The sequence below is a fragment of the Neopsephotus bourkii genome, unplaced genomic scaffold, assembly GCF_033783945.1.
Source record: "Neopsephotus bourkii isolate Nb327-2 ecotype Australia unplaced genomic scaffold, CSIRO-AGI_Nbou_v1 NB_1292, whole genome shotgun sequence".
NCBI classification, from domain to species: domain Eukaryota; kingdom Metazoa; phylum Chordata; class Aves; order Psittaciformes; family Psittacidae; genus Neopsephotus; species Neopsephotus bourkii.
Window position 1 is genome coordinate 4,575,842 of NW_026901776.1, and position 16,429 is coordinate 4,592,270.

General features: G+C 41.6%; 1 protein-coding gene across 1 annotated transcript in view; it reads left to right on the forward strand.

The window, feature by feature from the left end:
- The first annotated feature begins 6,928 nt into the window (after positions 1 to 6,928).
- EFCAB2 (EF-hand calcium binding domain 2) overlaps positions 6,929 to 16,429 on the forward strand; it is a 37,951-nt gene continuing 28,450 nt past the window's right edge. The window contains exon 1 of the mRNA XM_061365791.1: positions 6,929 to 8,011. Within this exon, the coding sequence (XP_061221775.1) occupies positions 7,984 to 8,011 (28 nt within the window). The 5' untranslated portion in view covers positions 6,929 to 7,983. The remainder of the gene's footprint in view (positions 8,012 to 16,429) is intronic.

Genomic DNA, 16,429 nt, shown 5'->3' on the forward strand with positions numbered 1-16,429 from the left:
CTTAAGCAGTTTTTGCTCCCTACATCATGCTGTGCAAGTATTTATATGGCTGTTCAACAAATGAGAATTCATCTCATGGAGAAATAACCCATTAGTACTTTGTTGCCTATTTGTTTTTACTGGGTTGTTTGTCATTTCCCTGATTTGGTTCATTGCACAGCTTCATAAATGCTCAAGTGATACAGCTCTGAATGTCCAATCTTAAGACAATTTGAATGGCTTTATCACAATATATAAATGCCTCTTCCTGTTAAGTCTCCTTCATCTGCATCAATCTACAGTATCTACTAGAATTAGCTTAGCAAGTTGTGGTTTGCCCCACTCCTTAGGGCTCTGCATGTGATAACTGCTTGTCTTTCTGTCCTTCTCGTGTCTTCCTTTGCAAACACCTCTGCCTTGCAGGCACCAACTAGCCATTTCACTTCGATAGTACAAATGATGTAACATAATAAAGCTAAATTTGTTTGAAAATTATGGTCACTGTAGGCCTTGGAAGTCCTTTGAGGGCATGCAACTTCTATTTCAGAGCTGAAAAAGAGATCATTTGCCCAAAAACAAGTCTTTTTAAAAATTATTATTTTTGGCTCAAAAGCCCCTTCCACCCACTGATGCAGGATTGCTGAAAGTCTTAGGCTGCTGCTTGGAGACAGGTCCGTGTTTCCTCAGCCCTAGTCAGTTGTTCTTATACTGACCCTTCTTTTGTGCCAGCCCAGCTCACAACCTGGTAACCACAACAATAAAACAAAAAGAGTACTTTTTAGCTGAATCACTTACTGACTCAGATCCTTTCATGGCCATGCCCTGCAGAGAAGGCGATACAAAAGCAGGTGATGCCTCTGCTTGCCCTGGCACAGTGCCACTCAAAATTTGACCAATCCAAAGTATTTGTTACCTCTCTTAGTCTGAGTTACTGGGTCTAAATGATACTGGGTCTCAGTAGACAAATGCTTCCTAATTTCTAGATTTATGACGTATCTAAATAGTCACACTGGTAAAATTTACAAGGGGTGTGTGTGTGTGGGACATGACAGTAGTTTTGATGGCTTACTTTTCCCATTCCCTAGAATGAAGAATACAGCAAAATGTCAACTTTTCCTGTAAAACTGGCTAAACTTCAGCTTTTGATCGTGTAACAGTCTATTGTGGTATGAATATTTTATATTCATAGTCAGCATGCAAAGCCTCTGAGCACAGATTAGATTTTTATTAATACAGATATCTATCTTCTGGCCAGAGAGCATCAAAGTCCTCTGTTCCTCAGGAGGGAATCAAACAGGAGTTCAATGACTTTCTTATTCTAAAGGTAGAGAAAAGATTGCTGGAATGTGTCTTAGTTCTCTTCCTTCCAACCCCCCCCCCCCCTTAAAGTAACAAAGTATACTTTTATTTCACAGCAATTTTCATTTTACGATAGTAGGTCTTCATACAAAAGTTTACAAAACATACTCTGTACAGTATCTCTAGTTAGGTCAGAATTAACATTATTTAAACATGGATTTAAATTTAAGCTCTGCAAAGTTAAAGCTTGTATTTAAGTAATAAGAAAATGTCACGCACCTGGAAAAACAAGCTAGCTGTACAATTAGCCCTTTGAATAAAAACCCACTGAGATGTATGAAAATTGAGGTGATGCTTATGCTGTAACACTAGTCTCAATCCTGTGCCATTTGTGTCAGTGGAGATGAATAAATTGTGAATCAAATTAAGGTCAGTCCCACAGACCTTAACCTTATTCCCACTGAAATTCTGAAGTTAATGTGAGCAGGTAGTGGGGTCAGATTGTAAAGTGAAATCCTGAATACATTAAGTTAATGGGACTTGTTACAGAATATGATTTCCTCTCTTACTGTCTTACTGTGGATTTAAAAGCATAATGCTACATAAATTCTACAAACACTATCTTCACAAGTAGATGGTCTAGTTTTTTTAGGGGTGTTTTGGTGTTGTGGGTTGTTTTTTTTTTAATAAATAAAAACTTGCATTCTGAAGAAAACAGAAAAATCTTAAGTGCTTAAATTGATGTGTTTTCTTATATCCAGGTTCGTTTTGGTTTTGGTTGTTACTAACCTCGTGAGTGGAGCAACATCTCCATGCCCAAATAATCTTGACACGTGAAAGAAAGTAATTCTACTACTCATGCACTAGACGGATTTTCCTAAGTATTACAAGGTATTCTTTTGTGCCTCATGTAAACTGATGCCATATATGATCATTCAGATGTGTAACTTTAGTTCCTCATCTCATCCCAAAGCTAACTACTGCAGCTTTATGGCTGATGGCTTTGTAAAATGTACTTTGGGCCAGCTTACCTATTTTTACCCCTATTTACCAAGGGTATATAGGCCATGCTGTATACCCTTAAGTTGCATCTTATCATTTAACAAACAATGCAATTATAGCTATTTTTAAAGGATAGCTTCATAATATTGGTAACATAAACGTAATCCCAGTGTTTGGCATTCCCATTCAATTGTGGTTGTCCAAACGTCAGTCTGAAACCTATGATTTTGTGTTTTACATCTCTATTTTTACACAGCTCCTAGACAGCTACATTATTAGAAGGCCTCCCTTAAATATTAAACTATGATCAAAGAGTCTTTTGCTTTTTTAAGAACACCAAAAGGAGCCTTCTGGGTCATATCAAAGGTTTGTATATCTCTTTGCATATCCTAGTGAGGCCTAAAGCAGGTGCTGAGTGGAGAGCTAGGCAAATTGGTGTCTTGAATACTCCGTCTCTCTCTCTCAGCCTCCTACAAACGTTTTGTGATTCAAGAACTTCCTGAGCTAGGGGTGTTAGAGAGTATTTCCATGCCTTCAGTACCACTCATGGGTGTTTCTTGTTTCTTCCTAACTACATAAATTCAGTGATTTGATAGTATGTTATTTGGGATTTTTTTTTTTTTTTGCATAGTATTTAAACATGTGCAAAGAACATTTTCAAAAGAAACAGGGAAAGAATGGAGTTTGCATTCAGTGTTGCCAACATCACTGCTTTTGTCTCCTGCAACAGCAGTTCCACTGACAATGTCTTGTTACTGCAGAAGTCTCTCATTCCTGAATTGCAGGCTGCTAGCTGACACCTTCTAGGCTCCAGAGGAACACATGTATCTTGGATGTGGAAACCAAAGTCTTCCTTGGAGAAAGCAGGCCTTCTTTACCAGTATGGGGCCCTTGAAGTTGGCTCGGTGTTCAGTGGCGAGCCCCTGCTGCCTGTGGAGCATGGGGAGAAGTACTCATGGCAACCCATGTTGCTAGGCAGATGGATGATTGTGTTTTGTTCCTGCCACTGTGTTCTCAGGGATCCTGGCTTCACTTCTAGATATAATTAATGGTAATAAAGTCTGAAGGTTAAAATATGTGGATCTCTAGGGCCATTTCTGAGCCTGGGTGGGATGGGGAACAGCATCCTTGCACTTACATATAAAATTGAGAGCTTTTTTCTGCTGCAGCCCTTTAGGCATAGTCCCAGAGGCCAAGCACTGCCAGAGTGCCTTGACATTGAGAAATATTGCTGAGGGAAAGAAATGCTTCTTTTTTTCCTAGTAACTCATTTGTAATGCATGTTCAGTCACTTTTCCTCAAATGCAGCTTTATTGAAGCTGGATAGGAGCAGATAAAGATCCATAGGGTCGTAGCTGTCTATGAGCAGCAAGAGATATTTGCCAGGACAGTTTCAAAGCCATCCTGTGGACTGAGAAGGATTTGTGAAGCTGCTATTAGAAGGGGCCTTCAAACCTATTTTTTCCCTTTCTTTCCTTCTGAGTTTTACTTAAAGACTCAGGCAGCCAATGAGCCTTCTCCCTCTAAAAGAACATCTTGTCTTCCTGCCTTCCTCCCTATCTCTCCCTCACTTCTAATTGCATGGTCCAATTTCCTGGCTGTGCTGATTCAGATGCTTCTCAGACCCTTTACCAAGTTTCTTAATAGGGCAGAAAACTATTCACTTTTGGATTGTTTTTATCTACTTTAGTGACTCATACCAGCTTTCCATGAATGGCAGAGCCAGCACCAGGTAGAAAGAGCTGGATCAGAATGTGCAACCAGCAGAAGAGAAGGAAGGCCAAGACAAAGAAAGAGCTGGATCCTCCCTATTCAGCACTGGTGAATGCCATGTGTCTCAAGGAATCATATCCTGACATTTTATTTAAGAGATCAGATCTGAGGCTTCTAGATTTATTATCCTTATTAAAGGTAAAGGAGCTCCCTTGCCAATGTGTGTGTTTTTTGCTGGTGAGTGCAGGAATACTAATATTTTTCAAAAAGAAAACAAAACAATGACAGGTAAGTTAACATGGAATCTCAGCAACCTGGAAGAGGTCAATAGTAGAGCAACTAATGGTGGGCATGCCTATTTTTCTGCCTCTCCCCACCCTGTTAGGCTCCTCCTCATCTGATCCAAGCTTAGGATCGTAGCTTGCATTATCAAAGAGAACAAGCCAGAAGAGAAGCTGTCTTCCCTCCCACGCATCAAGGAATGACATAACTGCTCTCAGTGTAATTTACCCAAAATCTGAAGGGAAAGATATAGCATAGGCAAGGAATGATGGAGTATTTTTCTCGTTTTTATCTGATTGCTGTGGATCATTTGAATGAACAGATAATGTTTAGATAATACTCTGTTTTGAAGAAGCTGTTTCTGAGTCACTAGGATCAGCTGCTGAGCCCAGAGGAAGAGTAGAATGAGGATGACAAGTGCACTTGGGTCATTTGTATTATATTGGTGAAAAAAGCGTACTGTGACATGAAAACACTCCGAGTGGTAGGGCTGTACCCATTTAGCTCCAGAAGAGTTGCAGGTAGACTCCCACCACAGAATCATAGCTATTAATTTACTTTCTCTGTGAAGGGCAAATGAATACACTCCTTTGTGCCTTAAGTTATGTGGTCCCCAAGGACCCACAGATGGGGTTCTGTAGCAAAGCTGTTCAGCAAGAGTTTGGAGCAAAGATGTATCCAAATGCTGCAACCCTGAAGGCATGTGGGACACTGTGTTGTAGGATGTTATTGCACCTCCTTGAACTGCTCTATCTTTTACATCACTTCTCCCATCTTAGAGCTGTTTCTTACTGCTGAACAAATTTCTGAACATATGCATGGAAAATATACAAAATGTGTGATAGGACCCTGATAGCTGAGAGGAATGTATATGATGAAATTAGGTGCAGAGTCAGGGGTATCTTATATCTATTTCAGTGGATTCAGGCTTCATATCAACAATGCTGGTTTCTTCCATATTTTCCCTGAGATATTTTCTGACATTTTTAAATGAAAAGTTGCAAGTTTAAAAGGGTATGTTCTCTTCAAAAGAGCTCTTTAAAGATCTTTCATGCAGCAGCTGATATTTCAAGCTGTTGAATTAGTAGTTCTGGGTTTCCTTTTGTACTTATCTGTGCCAAAATGCGATTAGTTGTTTCAGCCCACTCATACCCTTGGTTTGAGATGTCTGTGCATTAAGTTAGAAGGGAAACAGTCATGTGGTTCGGGTCCAATATTTGATCTGCTTTATAACTGTTAACGTTTTTTTCCTACATAGATTTTTGTCAGGGTATGTCGCCAGGAAATTTTAAAGCAGGGAATTCTAGTTCTGAAGTGCTTTCTCATTCCCTATTTTGTACTGCTGTACTACTGGAGACAGGCAAGGCACCGAAGTCCTGTGTGTCTGGAATAGGGGGAAGAAGGAGAAACAGGTGCTGATATTTGGCTGCAAGCTATTGAAAGCAAAAGGAAACTCCAAACTGAAACAGGTGATGCAAATTAAACACTTTGATATACAGTAATGTCCTGAGTGGAAACTCAATAACACGGGTAGGACAGGGGAAAATCCTGTTTGCTGAAATTAGTATCAGCTGTAAGTCACACAAAATTCTGCACCTAGGCTAAAGGTATCAAACATAATAAGTGCAAACATCCATAATCTGATCAATACTTTTATATACTCTGAACAATGCTCTCTCTGAGGAGCTATTGTGGCAGCTCCAGAGGGCCAGAGTCAGCTGCTACAACAGGACAGAATACATTGTGGCATACACAATGTGTCATATCTGTTAGGTACTTCATGATTTCCCCTTTCATGATTGGCTTTTACACACATTGGCATTCCTGTTGAAGAAAACAAAGACAAGCATTTGTCAAATAGGAAAGCGTGCTGAGGAAAGCCAAACACAAGCCCTGGTGATATTGCTGGGAAGATGTTAAAGTTAGTGGCCTGAGCAGAGTTACTGTCTTACTGCTTTGCAGTGACTCACTTTAAAGGCTACTGTAAAAACACAAGAATCTCAATAAATCAGGACAACAGGCAATATTTGTATCTATTTTAAAGCTGAGTGTTTCATATTTTGCGTATGGATTTGACATGAAAACCTGAATAACTAGAACAGGATTTTAAAAGTTTTTATTAGGAAATGTGTTAAACACTTTGAATTAGCATAACGTTTGTAGAAAAGCTGTGAATGTCCTATGATGAAATCAGATGATCTTGAAAATGATTTAAGAAATCTAATGCTGGGCACAATATTCAACAACATGAAATTCCATTGTTGGGGTAAGCAGGGTAAGAGATAAGAAAGTTTTATTCTTGCCAAAATGATGTAGTTCACTGTTGTTCAGTTTCAGACACACAACTGATCCACTGCTATAGATCTACAAGCAGGAAAGACTGTTTTCTGTGCAGTGGGGTTGAGAGAATAAGAAGTGGGACCCCTGTAAGACTGAAAGAGCCCTTCCTTCTGCTGCATCCTCTAACTTGGGCTGCCGTGCTGTTCTTATCAAAGCTTCTGTTATCAATTTAAGAGGAAACAATCTGTGCTACTTCTGTAGTCAAACATGTAATTTGAAATATTTAATGTTTACTCTAATAAACTGTTAAAGTCAGAAGATAACCTTTCAGAGGCATCAACTTGTTAGCATAATCAGCTGTTCTCCCAGCAGAGTAAAGATGTACTCTCTTGGGTATCTTTTATAACCTCCTTACTCTGAGCCACGCTCGATAAAAATGCAGAAAGAAGTGGCTGAAAGGCAAATAGCAAATGTTAAAATTTTATAAAAAGGTGACTATTCTAAAGCAAAGAAGCCCTATTTGGGTTCAGTGTGGGTTGTTTTGTTTTAATTTCAGGCTTCCACAAACACTGAGCACATCATAACTTTGAGAGGTGTAGGAAGAGTCATCCAAATGGGCTTTGCAAAAATTTAACATCCAACAGGCAAGCACCTGCTGTGGTGAGGACAAGGTTTAGTTCTAAGAATTTCATAAATATTTATTTTCTATGAATATATGATTTAATCTTGCCAGAATATTAATATTTATATTTTTTTCTACTTTCACAGTTGTTTTAGAGTCAGAAGAAGCAGGCACGGCAAGTGTGTCTGCTAAAACACACAGCTAAATTTAAACTGCACAGTTTTATTTAATATCGCTAAGACAGAATATTTTAGCTGTTTCGGCGTGATGGTATTTAGAATAAAATGTTCTTTCACTTCCTAAAGCTCAAATACATGAAAATCTCAGCAATTGCTGGGAAAACTATTTTTAAGAGAAGAGGGGTACTGTGAAGGGGCAGGATTAAGGGGCTTATTTAAGGCCCCCACCTCATAGGATAGATGCGGGTTTTGGTCACCTTTTCCATCTCTTCAGCACAATGGGGAGTGATGCCCGAAACACCAGCGTGAGGTGGTGTGGGGCCCCGTGCCGGGGGCGCAGACCGAGCCTGGACCTCCGCACCGGCATCCGCATTTTGGGCTTGATTCACATTCTGGGGGGGACTGTGGCCGTGGCTCCCTGCCCGGTGAGGCACTGAGCCTGCACGCAGAGCCTCCAGGGGGCTGCCTCCATCCCCCTTCCCTTGCTATGGCCGTTAGCAGGATGCGAAAGCCACAAGGAAAGCGCTTTCAGCCCGGCCCGGCTCGGCAAGCAGGCCGCTAGCAGCCGGCGGGAGCAGAGGCCCCGTCAGGCCCGCGTCGCCATGGCGACGGCGCGAGGCTGCTGCCATGGCGGAGAAGGAGGGGAACGGCGAGGGTAAGGCCAGGAGCGGGACCTCCTGCCCGGCGGGGTGTACGGGAGGGCCGGCGGGGGTCGGGCACCGGCCGAGGGGGACCCGCCTCGCCACGGCTTCCTGCGTCCGGCGGCGGGAGAGGCGGTAGCCGACGCGGTCTGCCCTGCCCGGGGCTGGTACCAGGATGGCACACGGGCATGCACTGACGGACACAGCCATATACATGCGCGTGTGTGCGTAGGTATGCATATGCATGCACACGTACCTATTTACACACACTCATAAACACACCCCCTGCGCCCTATATCCCGTTCAAGGTGTCCACACCGGTGTCTCCACCTCAGGCCTGCCCCTAGCTCAGAGCCAAGGGTTTCTCCCCAGCACTCCCTGGCACAGGGGATGCTACCGGCCACCCGTGGCCAATGCCACCCGTGGCCAATGCCACCCGCGGGCGATGGCCATGGGAGCTGTCAGCCTTAAGGTTGTGCTACTGCCATGCAGGGAGCACCTAGAGTTGATGGTGGTGGGGCCCACCGCCCTGTCACACAGGAGGGTGGCTTCCAGGACAGCTGTGACGGCTGAACCAGCTGCTGGAGCCAGTTGGTTATCACCGCTTGCAGTCATTTGTGGATGCATCGGGCTCTCTCTGCCAGGAAAAAGTAATCTGTGCTGCTGATAGCACCATGGCTTATTTTTAGAGGCAAGTGTGTTCTACTTTAGGGAGTGTTGCCAGAAATTGCACTTTACAGGCTAAAGGTAGTTTCTCTTGCAAGGATATTCAAGTGTCGTTTCAAGGAAAACATACTTTCTGTAAAACTCACAATATTGTGACTTCTGAAATCTGTCCTTTCCATGAGTAAACTCGTGTATGTTGTAATAGTTTGCAAATTCTGAACACTGTATTTGAAATACTCTAAATAATGGATTGTTTTGTACTGTTTAGGAAAAATCCCAATATATCCCATAGAAAAGTCCTGTATAAATAGTTGCTGTAGACGATGCTAAATGAGTAATTTGCTTTTGGTAGAAGTATTTCTAGCTGCCTTCTGCAGCACATCTTGCAGAAGTGAAGAAATAAGACTGATGTAGCTTCAGCGAGGACTGTTCTAAAGTATTATTCCTTTTATAGTGTTTTTAATTTTTGTTTAGTCTTGTTTTTTTTTTTGCATATTTCCAGTTTTGCAAATGAAGCTGAGGCACAGTGCTGGCAGAGGTAGATAGGGATGGTAGGATAACAGCCTAGAAGTCTGCCGAACCATCTGAGAAGAAGGAATCTAGTATTCTGGCAGGATAACAGTAATACTGGAGCTTTCCGGCTCCATATATTTCAGGCACCCATATGTAAGATACTGAGATTTTGCATCATTTTGTCAATCCACAGGCAGGAGCTCTTGGAGAAGGAAGGTCATGGGGGGTTGATTGTTTGATTAATGCCTTTTAATGCTGTTTTTGTAGTTTCAAATTGAGAAGTTTACTGTATTACTGGAGGCAGACTCTTGTTGTTTTTTTTTTTTTTTTTTTTATTTATTACTTCATGTTTTTTTACCATAATCTTCTAGTGGAAAATTGTGCTGTTATCCTAAATGACCTTGATCCAGAAGCGCCATTCCTGGTCCTACCAGACTTCCCAATGGATTATGGAAAGTGACATACTGGGCTTTGTTTTCCTGCCTGTAGAATGAGTACAATAAATTGTACCAAACAGACAAGGTGTCTGACTGACCTTCTGCCACTCACAAGAATCCCAGTCTGTTATTAGGCAAACCAGCTGCTTATTGCCCTATAAAGGTGTCTCATTATTACAGACAGGGCTGAGGTAAACCAACAGTCAGTGTCTCATTAAACTGCAGAAGTAATCCCATAAGAGTTAAGGCCATTACACCCATTAAGAATTACTAGTAGACTTCTTGCAGATAGCAGTTAGAGGGTTGATGAGGATTCCCTGCTTCTGGATTCACACATTGATCATGCTTTCTTTCAGACACGTGTTCCACATCTAGGCAAACTGCAACTTTTACTTTCCTATGCTTCAAACAGAATGATAACATTAGTTGTATTGTCAAATAACTAGTCTTTAGCATATTCTTCTCAGTTCTTTGTAGAATTTCAGTTCCACCAGCTTTCATGGTGAAAGTTTCCCTTAGGCCTTATCATTGTCTTCATCAGAGTTAAAATGCCTGCTTAAATGTTTTTACACATGTACATGATGTACACAAGGCGAAATCCTCTTGTACATCATGTTACTCACATGAGCATTACCCCCTAACTTATGCAAGTCTTATGAATAAAATCTTGTATGTGCATAAGTGTTAATGGGATCACACCCATACTATCTCTAGCTTCCTATTTTATGTATGAACTTATATCCCTAATTTGTGCTTTTTCTTCATATCCATCTGATTACACTAGTGTGTTTGCTTAATCTTTCTCTTCTGTATATTTGCTATCTTCCCTCCTATCATTCTTTCCCTTTTTCTGCTACTTAATTCAGTCTGTCTGTTCTTCCATTTGCTCTCAGATACTGTCTTTGTAATTTGACATAACATGTCAGATTTTCTAAGTTTTAAAATCTCTGATCTCAATACTGATATTACTAAAACGTGAAAGCAAAATGTCATTCTGGTAGTGCTTGAAGTAGAACTAGACAGAAGACAGGACATATTTTTATCCAGCTGGGATTTAAGAAATCACATGAAAGTACATAAAGGAAAGAACACTCAGTGTTCCTATATCATTATGTAATTGATCGGTATTAGAGTTTTTCTAAGACCATATTCTTTGTGCAAGATAGCTCACATTTAAAATGCGATTAATAAGTCATGAATCTTAATCCAAAGGGATGTATATCCTGGCGTCGATCAGAAACAGGGTGGCCAGCAGGACTAGGGAAGTGATCATCCCCCTGTACCAGGCACTGGTGAGGCTGCACCTCAAATACTGCTTTCAGTTCTGGGCTTGTCACTATAAGAGAGATGGTGAGTGGGTCCAGAAAAGGGCAGCAAAGCTGGTGAAGGGTCTGGAGAGTAAGTCTTATGAGGGACAGCTGAGGGAACTGGGATTGTTTAGTCTGGAGGAGGCTCAGAGGAGACCTTATGACTCTCTACAACTACCTTAAAGGAGGTTGTAGTGAGGTGAGGGTCAGTCTCTTATCCCAAGTAACAAGTGATAGAACAAGAGGTAATGGCCTCAAGCTGCACCAAGGGAGGTTTAGACTGGATATTGGGAAAAATTTCTTCACCAAAATGGTAGTTAGGCATTGCAATAGGCTGTTGAGGAAAGTGGTGGAATCACTACCCTTGGAAGTGTTCAAAAACCTTGTAGACGAGGCCCTTAGTGACATGGTTAGCAGTGGTCCTGGGGTAATGATTAGACCTGAGGATCTTAAAGATCTTTTCCAACCTAGTTGATTCTGTGATTCTATATTAAATAGTCTGAGCTCTGGTTTACCCATGTATTTCCATATGAAACCAAGTAACTATTTCTGAATAACAGATGTCTTCCAGAAAGATTCTGGCGTGAAGACCTACAGACATGGAGAATAACCATTCTACTATGATGGTTTTATCTGGTAAATGGTTAGTAGTTGTTCTCAGTAGTTTGAGTTACAGCTGTAGTATGCAATCAGGTTTCACAGATCTTCTTCCCCACTTACAAAGCAGTCACACAGAGGTTGTTAGTGGAGAGGGGAAAGAGTTTCACCCCAAGTTTAGTGTCTTATGTAAATACAGTAACTGTTCAATCATACATATGTATCTCTCTCTAATTGCCCCAGTTTGCTGCATGGCATGCTGGTGAAATCAGAGATGTACTTGGAGCTTACATTTACATAAGAACTAGCAAAGAATAAGAGTTGCTCCTGCTTCATGTGCCCTGCTGTGTCTGGATGTAGGGTCTAAAGCTTCCTTCTTCATGGCACATAGCTCCGCCTGGATTCTGTATCAGTAAAGATATTGAAAATGTGCTGCTGCTGCTCATTCTGTTTTAATGAAGTTGCACGTCCAAGGTTGGAGAGCCTAGTAGCTGCCATAAGCACTGTAGGCAGTTGTAACCATTAATTCTGCTCAGAGCACTTAATTAACATGAGAGTTGCAAATCTGACACGGGAAAATGCTTAAGCTCTTTATGACTTTGGGGAATCCCACTGAATGGGATAACATGATGCACATGACGTTTAAGCACATGAGTACATTTAAGGGTCTTGCTATATTGAGGATTTAAAAATGTATTGTTGAGGGTTTTGCAAGTAAGCGTCGATGTTTGAAAGGTATGGAAGCTGTGGATTTCACAGGCACACTTACAGTAAACCTTCAGGCTAAAGTAGTTCATCAGACAAATTATCTCTGATTTAAAAAGTGGCAGTGTTTCATTTATGGGAAATAATACAAAATTAGTATGGGTTGTTAAAAATAAATAGCTTTCACAAGGCTCAAGCAAGCAATATTTCAGCTCTAGAAGAAAGTCTGAATATACGAAATCACTTAGGAAATCAGTTTTATCGCAGTGGAATTTACAGATGAACACTATGTATATTTTTATATCATCTTGTTGACACTGCTGTGAGAAATTACACTAGGAGAAAAGTTTATAGCTTTTATTAGACTGTAAAGCAGTTTAACTTGCACCTTGACATCAGAGGTGTGTTTTAATATTTGTACTTATTCCAGAGTGAAGCAAAAAATAAATTATGTCCCTCTCCCATAGAGAAACACAGGCTGTAGATTGGATCCTCTTGGCTATACTCCTGTAGTTAAAGTTGATCTCAAATGGATGTAGAATAGGTAGTTGCAGATTGACAGGTTTCTTGTTCCCGTGGTGCATAAAATGGCACAGTTTTTTAGTTTGGCTCTTACGCTAGCTTATTGAATAAAAAATTGCCTGGTTTGCAGAAAGTCTTTACACTTTTTCGTCTTTTAAACAATGCCAACCAGCACATACACAGTGCTGAGAGGGAGCTTGAGAGCCCCCACAAATTATCTTTTCAACAATAGTTAACGTGTTATTAATAATTTCCATGTCTACATACTAATTATTCTCAGATCTGAGGGGTTGGGTTTGGTTTTTTCATGATTTAGGAGTACCTCTATTTTGTCTGAGCAGATACTCACTGCTATTGGCAATGAAAGGTGGCTAAAGGCTGGGGAAGGGAAATGGTCTTTCAGGCAGCAGGGGTCTGACATGAGCCTGTTGTCAGATGTGCTCAGGGTTTATCCCTGAGGTGGGAGGTGGCCATGCAGCCAGAAGTGCTGGTCACACCACTGCTCTGCCCCAGCCAAATCCTGCCGCTGCTCTTCCTGCCATGGGGGTATGGTTGAGGTGTTAACAACCATAGCTTTCACAAGCTTACCAAGTTTCATCTTAAAACCAGTAAGGATTATTGCGTTGCTGGAGTAAGGTCACAGGAGGTCCTGGACCGTTCCTGCCGTGATCAGGTTGAAAATTGGACATGAATTCTGAATTTACCTGTACACAGTTTGTATCCTTCTTTTCTTTCCTGTTTGCCAATTTTCTCCTTTAGCTTAGCCTGCCTCAGACAGTTATATAAATAAGTCTTACTCCTCATTGATGATAAATGTAAATTACTTAAATTTGTCAGCTGAAATGCTGTTCAGATTCAGAATATTATGCTTAGGCAAACAAAAAGAAAATTGGAGGGTGGTATTCATTCACGATATATAAAGAAAGTTGTTTAGCACCGTAAGTGATACTTTCAAGACAGCTCCTTAAAAATCAAGCAGCTGCAGCAAACCCTGGTAATAATCCCTTGCTGTTTTGTTTCACTGTAACCTTTTCCCTTTGCTTGGTCAAAGCCCTCATGCCAGGCTACTGTAGATAAAATTGCAACCAGTCTAGAAACTGCTTTTTTTTTTTTAAACCCATTTGAGACCCTGTCAGGCAAATTGAAGTGTTTGTGATATGAATAGCATGTATTAAAGTTGTAGTTAAAACCCCTCATTCTCTCATTACATTGTAGGCAGTTACAGTTCTTTCAAGAGAAGGTGGTTTACAAACTGCTACATTCTAGTAGCGCTACTGTGGTGCTCTAGTTAAGCCTTATAATGGCTTATGTTTAAAATAAATCACTTCTCAGAATGCTAATAGCCACTTGATTCTGGTCCCTGGTTCCTGACCACTTGAGCAATCAGTGTGCAGAGACACTCTAGCAGGCATATTCATTTTATGAGGTGTGTGGTGCTGCCACACGTGCAATCAGGTGTACATGCATACTGTTGGTGACAAGTTACACAGTGCCCTTTGGGGCCCTCCCACCTCACTGGCAGCAAGCTGCTGCTGTAGGGCACATAGCACCCTGTGCACTACGGCATTTTGGTGGAGCTTTGGGCAGTGCGTATGTGTCAGGGATGTGGGGTCAGAGTTGTCTTTTGTGACTCTGCCATCTGCTTCTGGGGCCAGCACTGTGCAGAGTCCAGGAAAAAACAGAGACAAATGCCTTCTGTGACCACACAGCATAGCAGCGTGGGTTGTGTTCTGTTGCAGTGTCACAGCCTACGTATGCTCTTCCTTTTCAGCACCATCTTCCTCTCAGCATCACCAGGAGAGCTATATATCCTTGCAGGGCAGTTCGCTGTTAGTGATGAAAGAGAATGTAAGTATGGGCTAGACATAACTTTTTCATTATATCCCAGGTGTGTCTGAGATGAAAGATATGGAACAAATTGCGACAGTGGAGATTACTGTTTTTGCCAGCTCTGAACTGCAGCTGAAGTGCTGACTGGTACAACTGCCAGAGTTGGGATTTCAGGGATGTGGAAGATGTCCTTAATGGAGATTTATGCTTGAGCTTACCTCTGCCTTATGAAAAGGGAGAGTGCATGCAGCCAATATTGCCTTTAAAAAAGGAGTCATAATTTTTTTACAGGTTAACAAATGTCAAGTGCTGTCATTTCACTATAGGAAGGAAAACATCATGACTTTCTTCAAGAGAAGTGTAAGATATTAATTGTATATTATCAGTGAATTACAGAAATACAGGAGGCAACCCAGATCTATGCATGGATTGGACTTCCTTGCTTTCTTTGGGTGACTGGAGGCATATCTCCAGATCCTCTGCTCAGAAAAGATGATCTTTATATCAAAAGGAAATGATTTCCCTGCATCCTTCTGCAAGTTAGTGTGACAAGGCATGGTGTTCCACTGCTCTCAGTGTTTGTTGTTTGCAGTGACAAGTATTTGGCAGCTTGTCTGTGGACACCACCTAGAAGAAGGAGAGTTTTGCTGTCAGAGCTGGACCTGTGTACAATATTAGGGTGAGTGATACTATCCAGAGCTTGCTGTTTTGGCTCATGAAGCTCCAGGCTTTTGTGAAGTCAGACTGAGCCACCGTTTGTGTAGTTGCAAAATGATGATGTGCTTGGCTGGCTGAAATGTAAATCATTATTAAGACCTGTTAGGTCCAATTTGGATACATGTTTCTTCCCAAGAGTCCTTATTGCATGCTGCTTCCAAAGGAATAATCCACAACAGTTGTGAGGCCTGTGGAACTAAAGCAGCATGACTATGGCATACTGCTTGGGAAGACAGGCAGGCCCAAGTCCTGAGAGCCGTAGTTGAACATTTCATGCTGTGACCTGATTGTTGCTCTAAAAATGTTATAGCAACTCTTGACATAAAATGTTTGATAGCTTATCGGATGAAAACGTGTATTGTTATGACCCAGGACTCACCATTTTTTTCTGTCCTGTAACTGCTGCATGCCAGAGTCTTGAGGACTCTCTCATCCAACCCTTCTCCCCCAAGAAGTGCAAAAAGGCAAAACAGGTTTGAAGAAAAAAAAAGAAGTTTCAAAGCATGACCAAATATTAGGGTGGGGGGAAAGAAACTGGCTTTTCTGCAAGGACTCTGCAGCAACAAGTGCACAAAGTGTGGGCAGACAGACTTGTGTGAAACCTGGGAAGAGGGAAACCACTATGGATGGTCAGGGTAGGTGCTGTTGTATTTTAAAAGATGCTCGGGAGGCCTGCCAAAAGTTTCTGCTGTAAATAACAATGACTCCAGATTCTTTCAAGTTCTAAGAGATTATCCCTGCTTTTTATCTGAGGTTTGGGCATACATGGGGCATACCCTGCACACATTCCTTCTGTTTCCCAATGCTATGTATTCTCCAGAGGATATAGGCAATGTGCTGTTTGTTGCTGTTCATAGCGTGACCCTGCAGTGTTTAATACAGGGGTGACAGTGGGTTAGGATCCAAGGAATAAGGCGCTTAAGAAGGTCAGGTCAAGGCATTAGCTCTCACTATTGACTGTTTCAGAGCTCAGAGAGACTTTGTACTTGGGGTGATAAAAATCTGTAAGCTGGAGCTATAGGGAAAGGTGCAAGACAGAGCTATGAAGTCACACGGCAATGTGTTTATCACTGAGTGCTACCTGCAGTATCCCCAACAGCCAGGGGGACAGCTGGAGATGGCAGGAGGAGCTCAAGGC